General features: G+C 61.9%; 1 protein-coding gene across 1 annotated transcript in view; it reads right to left on the reverse strand.

The window, feature by feature from the left end:
* The window catches only part of EPPK1 (epiplakin 1), a 21,270-nt gene extending 14,110 nt beyond the window's left edge, over positions 1-7,160 (reverse strand). Inside the window, exon 1 of the mRNA XM_042892263.1 lies at positions 150-7,160. Coding sequence (XP_042748197.1) covers positions 150-7,160 — 7,011 coding nt within the window. The remainder of the gene's footprint in view (positions 1-149) is intronic.
* Positions 7,161-8,302: the final 1,142 nt, after the last annotated feature.

The following is an 8,302-nucleotide window of genomic DNA, read 5'->3' on the forward strand; positions in this document are numbered from 1 at the left end:
CCGTGCTCCCTGACGATCAGCTCCTTCTGCATGGCCTGGAAGAGGGACATCTTCTGTCTTGTGCACGGGTGGCTGTATCCCGTGACCGCCTTTTCCGCACAGACCAGTTTCTTCTGCAGCTCGCTGCCCACCAGCCCGCAGGAGACGGCCTCGTCCACGGAGAGCTTCTGGTTCTTTACTGGGTCGATGATGAAGCCGGTGGCAGCCTGCGCCTCCAGCAGCACGAGTGCTGTCCCCGGCCTCAGGATGCCCTTCCACATGGCCTGGTAGATGCTCATCTTCTCCGTCTTGGCAGGGTCGGCCTTGGAGGGCACCAGCACGCCGGCGATGCTGCCCGTTCCCTCGAGGTATCGTCTCACATCCTCCTTCTTTGCTATTTCTTCTGCCGTCTCTTTTCCTTCCTTGAGTTTTCGCATGGTTTCCTCTGTTATTATCTGTGCGCTGAGAAGCTCTGACGCTGTGATTTGTTGCCTGATGCCTTGGAACCAAACGTCGCTTCTGTGTTGCTCTTTCTCCCTGATGATGTTTAATATTACGTCGATGATTCTCTGCACGATGTGGTGGGATTCCTCTTTATATTTTTGCACGAGTTCTTTTCTCTTCTCTTCTGTGATGTACTCGGAGCACAGCAGTTCCCACAGCGACAATTCACTGCCTTTGTATTTCCCGACGGACACCTCCACCCTGGTTGCCATCAGTGCTTTCTTTGTGCGCTCGTCGATGTAGAAATAGTCCTCCTCTTTCTCCAGGAGCGGCAGCAGGTACAGCCCCGTGTCTGTGTCTCTGGTGCACCGTTTCAGGAGCTGACTGTAGCTGCTTTTCTCGCGGATGTTTGGGTCTATAAATCCTTTGCTGCCGTGGTCGGGATCAGAAAGCAGGAGGAACGTGTCCCCGTCCAGGTGGCCGCGCCGGTAGGCCACCTCCACAGGCAGGCGGTGGCTGTGCACGGGGTCGACGATGCCACCAGTGGCCATCTGGGCCTCCAGCAGACGGATGCCGTGCTCCTTGGCTGCTACCTTACTCCTCATGGCCTGGAAGAGGGAGATCTTAGCGCCTACCTGGGGGTCCGTGTATCCTGTCATGGCTCTCTCTGCAGACAGCAGCTTCTCGTGCAGCTCGCTGCCCACCAGCCCGCAGGAGACGGCCTCGTCCACGGAGACCTTCTGGTTCTTTACTGGGTCGATGATGAAGCCGGTGGCAGCCTGCGCCTCCAGCAGCCCCAGCGCACACTGCTCGGAGAGGAGCCCCCTCTCCATTGCCTGGTAGATGCTCATCCTCTCTTTCCTTGATGGCAGGAGCACTCCGGCGATGCTCCCGGTGCCATCCAGGTACCTTCTGACTGCGTCCCGCTTGGTGAGGCTGTCAAGCGTCAGGCTCCCATCCTGCAGCTGCTCCAGAGTCCCCTTGTCAATTATCTCCGAGCTGAACAGCTCTGACACCGACACCTCGCCCCGCAGTCCTTTAACCTTGAGGGCTTCTCCTTTTTGCTCTGTATCCTCAATTACTTTGAGGATGAGAGCTGTAAGGTCTTCCAGAGTAAGAGTCTTGCCTTTGTATTGCTTTAACAGTTCTTTCCTTTTCTGCTCCGAGATATAGTGAGAGTAGAGGATGTCCCAGACGGACACCGTTTGGTCCTTGAATCTTCCAACTTTCACTTGAAGGGGCTTTGACTGCAGAACCTGTCTCGTCAGCTCATCGACGTAGAAGTATTTCCCCCCTTCCTGCACAACCTGCAGCATGTACAACCCCGTCTCTGCGTCCTGAACGCACCTCTCCAGGAGCTGCATGTAGGTGAGGTTCTCGTGCGTGTTGGGGTCGAAGAAGCCCTTGGTGTCGTCGCTGGGGTTGGACAGGACGCGGTTCATCTCCTCATTGAAGTACCCGCGCCTGTAGGCCACCTCCACGGGGATGCGGTGGCTGTGCACGGGGTCGATGATGCCGCCGGTGGCGATCTGGGCCTCCAGCAGGCGGACGCCGTGGCTCTTCACGATCAGCCCTTGGTTCATGGCTTCGAAGAGGGACATGGGTGCTTTTGTGTAGGGGTCAACGTAGCCCGTCACAGCTCTTTCTGCAGAGAGCAGCTTTTCATAAACCTCCACGCCAACGAGTCCGGCCTCCAGCGCCTCCTCCACGGAGAATTTCTTGTTTTTCTCTGGGTCGATGATGAAGCCGGTGGCGGCCTGCGCCTCCAGCAGCACCAGCGCCGTGCCCGGCCTCAGGATGCCCTTCCTCATGGCCTGGTAGATGCTCATCTTCTCGTTGCTCGGCTGGATGATGACCCCCGCTATGAAATTGCTGCCCTCCAGGTATATGCGGACAGAGTCCATTTTGGTGACTTCTTGGACCGTTTTCTTGCCCTGGTTGAGCTCGTCGAGGGTTTTTTTGTCTATCAGCTGGGACCGGAAGAGATCACCGGCGGACACCTTTTTCCGCAGACCTTTGAAGGCAAACTTCCTGCCTTGTGCCTCGGTCTCTGCGATAATGGTGGTGACAGTCGTTACGATTTCTCGCAGTGCTTCGGCATTCTCGTCTTTGTATTTCTGCACCAGCTCTCTCCTTTTGCCGTCCGTGATGTACTCAGAGTTGAGGAGGTCCCAGACGGACACCGTCTGCCCTTTGAAGCGCCCTACGTTGACGCAGACGGTCACGGATTTGAGCACCTCCACGGTTTGTTCGTCCACGCAGAACATTGCATTTTTGGACAGAGGAAGGAGCCAGAGACCCGTCTCAGCCTCATAAACGCACCGGTCCTTCAGCTGCTGGTAGGTCACGTTTTCCTTCGCGTTCGGGTCAAAGAAGACCTGGGTGCTGTCGTTCAGCTGCGCGAGGCTTCGCTTCAAGTCCTCGTCGAAGAAGCCATACCTGTACGCAGCCTGGAGCGGGAGGTGATGGTGGTGGATGGGATCGATGACTCCTCCGGCGGCCAGCTGGGCCTCCAGCAAAGGCAGAGCATCAGCCATGGGAACGAGCTCCTTCCGGACCGCCTGGCACAGGGAGATGGGGCTCCCGGTGTAGGGGTCTGTGTAGCCCACCACCGCCCGCTCCGCACGGAGCAGCGTCTCGGTGAGCTCTTCGCCAACGACGCCGGCCCGCACAGCGTCCCTCACGCTGAGCCTGTGGCCGGTGGCGGGGTCGGTGAGGTACCCGGTGGCCGCCTGAGCTTCCAGCAGCTTCAGGGCAACCCCGGGCAGGAGGAGGTTATTCTTCACGGCGTCGTAAAAACTCATTTTCTGTTTGGATTCCTCTAGGATCACCCCAGCGATGCTGCCCGTGCCCTGCAGGTACCTCTTCACGCCGCTCACTTCAGCCACCTCCTCAGGAGTTCGGATGCCCTGAGCCAGCTCTTCAAACATCTTCTCCGTGAGGATGCCGGCCTCCAGCAGCCGGACGGCAGGGACGCTGCCCTGCAGACCCCCCAGCACGATGTGGGTGCGGGCTTTCATTTCCATCTCCCCCACCAGCCCAAGCACCAGCGCAATCAGCTGCTGCAGCGACATTTCCTTTGCACGGAACCTCTCCACGAAGCTCCTCCGCTGCTCTTCGGTGAAGTACCCGGAGTGGATGAGCGCCCAGAGGGAGACTCCTTTCTCCTTCACCACGGTTTCCTGGAAGAGCCGCTGGATTTGCTCATCCGTGTAGGCAGGAGCGGCCGTCTGCAGCAGAGGCAGCAGGTGGAAGCCAGACTCCTCGTCCTTCTGGCAACGCTGGATGAGCTCAGCGTAGCTCACGTTCTCCTTGCTGTCTGGGACGCAGAAGGCTCTGTTGCTGTCGCTGGGCTCGGAAAGGGCTCTGCTTGTGTCCTCATCCAGGCACCCGCGCTTCTGGGCGGCCTCGATGGGGACGTGGTGGCCACACGCGGGGTCGATGATGCCTCCGGTCGCCATCTGCACCTCCATCAGCTGCATGGCCTGCTTGTCCGCAATCAGACCCTTCTTCATGGCCTGGAAGAGGGGAATCTTCCTGCCTGTGAAGGGGTCTTTGTAGCCTGACACTGCCCCTTCTGCTTGCTGCAGCTTCTCGTGCACCTCCGGCCCGATGACGCCCTCCTTGACGGCCTCGTCCACACGGAGCTTCTGGTTGTTCACGGGGTCGATGATGAAACCCGTGGCAGCCTGCGCCTCCAGGAGCGGTAGGGCCACTCCGGGTACCACGATGTTCTGTTTCATGGCCTCGTAGATGCTCATCCTCTGGTTCGAGGGCTGGAGCACGATGCCTCCGATGCTGCCGGAGCCGTAGAGGTACTTTCTGACCGAGTCCATGCGCAGGACTTCCTCGGGGCTGACGGACCCCTCCAGCACCTCCTCCAGCAGGGTCCTGTCAATGATGCCCGTCTCCATCAGGTGGTACGCGCTGACGCTGCCCCTCAGGGCCGGGAACTTGATGGGGGCCCACTTCTTCATCTCCTCCTCCAGCATGGCCCGGATCTGCTCCAGGCTGAGCTTCTTCAGCCGGTAGTGGTTGAAGATCTCGCGGCGCCGCCCCTCGCTGAAATACTCGGAGGTCAGCAGCTCCCACACAGAGACCCTCTCTCCGCGCAGACGCCCGAAGCGGACGGGCATCCAGGAGCTGCAGAACAGCTCACGCGTGGCAGCATCCACAAACTGCCGCCTCTTGCTGTTCAAGGGGAGCAGGCAGAGACCGCTGCCCGGCTCCGTCACGCACTTCTCCTTCAGCTGCAGGTAGGTGAGGTTCTCCTCCGTGTTGGGGTCGAAGAAGCCCTTGGTGTCGTCGCTGGGGTCGGACAGGATGACGGTCATCTTCTTGTCCAGGTAGCCGCGCTTGTAGGCCACCTCCACGGGGATGCGGTGGCTGTGCACGGGGTCGATGATGCCGCCGGTGGCGATCTGGGCCTCCAGCAGGCGGACGCCGTGCTCCCTGACGATCAGCTCCTTCTGCATGGCCTGGAAGAGCGAGATCTTGTCCCCTGAGCAGGGGTCTCGGTACCCGGTGACACATTTCTCTGCTGACAGCAGCTTGTCGTAGACGTCGGGGCCGATGACGTTTGCCCTTAAAGCCTCGTCCACAGAGTAACGTTTGTTGGCTGCCGGGTCAATGACGAAGCCGGTGGCAGCCTGAGCCTCCAGGAGGATCAGCGACGTCCCTGGCCTCAGAAGCCCCTTCCTCTTGGCCTGGTAGATGCTGATCTTCTCCTGGGATTCGGGAAGCAGCAGCCCAGCGATGCTCCCCGTCCCTTCCAGGTACTTCCTGACCGTGTCCATGCCCACTACTTCCTTGGCTGACGTTTCCCCCTCCTTCAGTTTCTTGAACAGATCCCGGTTGATGATCTCGGAGCTCAGGAGCTGGTCGGCGGTCACGCGTCCCCTCAGCCCTTCAAAAGTGATGTTGGCTGCAGAAGCCATTTCCTCCACAGCGGCACGGACGGCCTCGGCCATCTCCCGCATGGAGAGCGCTCCCTCCAGGTGCTGCCGGGTGAGGGCGGCTCTTTGCTCGCTCTGGATGTAGTCAGAGAAAAGGAGCTTCCAGAGAGACACCGACTTTCCTTTGAACTTGCCTACAGCGACGGGCACCTTTGTGTTCTCCAGAGCCGTTTGGGCGCCGCGGTCGAGGAAGAGACGCGTTCCTTGGCTTCCGTCACCGAGCGGCAGCAGCAGGAGCCCGGTGCTGGGGTCGGTGACGCACTGCGCCAGCAGCTCTGCGTAGCTCAGCTTCTCCTGGGAGCCGGGGTGGAAGAACCCTTTGGATTCCTCGGTGGGATTGGCGAGGAGCTGCAGGGTGCTCTCATCCAGGTACCCCCAGCGGCACGCGGTCTCGGCGGGGACACGGAGATGCCGGCCCGGAGCGATGACACCGCCGGTGGCCATCTGAGCCTCCAGGAGGTGGAGGCCGTGGTCCCTGGGGACGAAGCCCTTGCTCACGGCTTGGAACAGGGACAGCATCTCCCCGGTGCGGGGGTCCCTGTAGCCGCTGATGGACCTCTCTGCTGAAGACAGTTTCTCATGCAGCTCGGGGCCGACGAGGCCGCTCCTGACGGCCTCATCCACGGAGAAGCTCCTGTTCTGGATGGGGTCGATCAGGCTGCCGGTGGAGGCTTGCACCTGCAGCAGCGCCAACGCAGCGCCGGGCAGCAGGAGGTGCTCCTGCAGTGCCTGGTAGAGGCTCCTCCGCTCCCCGGAGGGCAGAACCACGCCGGCCACGCTCCTTGTGCCGCGCAGGAACCGCTGCACCGCGTCGTCCTCTGCCACCTCCCCGGCTGACACCTTCCCCTCCTGCAGAGCCCTGAGCGTGTCGGGGCTGATGATGCCGGCGTCCTGCAGCTCCGTGCCGCTCACTCGCCCCCCCAGCCCTGCAAATGTGAGCTGCAGGGGCAGCAGGAGGAGCCCCGAGGCCGGATCCACCACGCATCGCCCCCTGAGCTCCGCGTAGCTGACCCTCTCCATGCTGTTGGGGTCGAGGAACCCTTTGCTCTCCTCGCTGCCGTCAGACAGGAGCTGCCCCGTCTCCTCATCCAGGAGCCCCTTCTCGCAGGCAGCCTCTGCCCGGAGCCGCCTGCCTGTGGCCAAGTCGATGAGGCCCCCGGTTGCCAGCTGGGCCTCCAGCAGCCGCAGGCCCTGCTCCCTCCCGAGCAGCTCCTTCTGCAGCGCCTGGAACAGAGGGATCTGCTCCTCCGTGTAGGGGTCCTTGAAGCCAACGGCTGCTCTCTCGGCAGCCAGCAGCCTCTCCTTCAGCTCCAGCCCCACCAGCCCCCTCTGCACGGCCTCTGCCACGGACACGTGTGACTTCTGCCCCACATCAGCAATGCCACCCGTGGCCGCCTGCGCCTCGAGGAGAAGCAACGCCGGCTCCAGGCTCAGCAGGTGCTCTCTGGTGGCATCGTAAAAGCTCATCGTCTTCTTCATAGCCTCCACGTACACCCCGGCGATGCTGCCAGCCGTGCCGCTGCTGTGCACTGCCGCCGCATCCCTGCCAGCTGCCTCCAAGGGTGATCCGCCAGGATGCATCGCTGCTGCATCCCTGCTGACTGCACCAACAGGGTGCATCGCTGCCGCATCCCTGCCAGCTGCTGCCTTCTGCTTACCCGGCAGAGCATCCCGGCACTTTGCTCCCGGCTCGTCCCTGTGCTCACTGTGACCGTTCATCGCCGCCCCGTTCACTGCTGCCCCATTCACCACCGCCCCGTTCAGTGCTGCCTCGCTCGCCATCCTCCTGCTCCCTTCGTGCCGCGTCCCCTTCACACAACCTGCTGAGAGGGGAGAGAATGGGGAAAATCAGTGAGAAATCCGCCTTTCTATGCTTTGCAAGCTACACATGGGGAAGAAAAAGTGTGTCTCATGGGCAGTGGGGGTGAGCAGCCACGGGCTGCCCAGAGAGGCTGCGATGCCCCGTCCATCCCTGGAGGTGTTCAAGGCCAGGTTGGATGGGGCCCTGGGCAGCCTGGGCTGCTGTGAAATGGGGAGGTTGGTGGCCCTGCCTGTGGCGGGGGGTTGGAGCTTCGTGATCCTTGAGGTCCCTTCCAACCCAACCGTTCTGTGATGCTATGATTCGCTGTGTGTCTCCCCGGTGCACGGAGCTGGGCTCGCTTGCAGGCACACCTCTGCTGCTCCCTGAGCTGCAGCGCCGGCTCCGTGCGGGATGCGCAAGGATGTGATGCTGTGCAGGGAGCTCGGGGCTGCACCCGAGGGCACCGGGGTGAGGTGGGCAAAGCCCCAAGGAGGCGTGGAGAAGCGAGTGAATGCTGCAGACCCTTGTGGAGGAGTGGGAACTGCTGGCCTCAGGTGTGTTCGGAGAGCTGCTGGCTGCGCAGGGGCTGCCAAAGCAACAGGAGGCAGCCGAGCGCTGCGCCGCGCAAACCGGAGGGAACGGCTTCAAACTGACCACAGATGGGAGCAGATTGGGGGGTGAATCCCTTCCCCGGAGCCACCCCTGGAGGTGCCTGGGGCTGTGGATGAGGCCCTGAGCTGGCGGGGGTCACCCAGCACCCCGCAGGGCTGAGGCTGAGCTCCGGGGGGCTCCTTTCCAACCCAGCGTGATCCTGAAGGGCGCTTCCAACCCGAGCGTCGCACGGCTTTGCATCCCACGGCTCCGTGGGGGCTGTGAGGAGCGGCGGGGATTCAGGACGGCTCCTCAGAGCCACCCGGGTTGGGAGCAGCCCCGCAGCAGCGGAACGGCGATGCGAGGCACCGAACGCTGCGCCGCTGCGGCTGCACCGAGGTGAGGACCGGCTGCGGGTTCCACCCTCGGCTCACAGCCCTGCCCGGCGCCAGCAAAGCAAACATCGGCGGGGCGGGCGGTGCAGCTGTGGGCACGCAGGCTCGGGGAGCCCCACGTGCAACCTGAGCAAAGC

Source organism: Lagopus leucura, unplaced genomic scaffold (genome assembly GCF_019238085.1).
Source record: "Lagopus leucura isolate 7727_CA_CO unplaced genomic scaffold, USGS_WTPT01 161-4_obj-0_obj, whole genome shotgun sequence".
In the NCBI taxonomy this organism is placed as follows: Eukaryota; Metazoa; Chordata; class Aves; order Galliformes; family Phasianidae; genus Lagopus; species Lagopus leucura.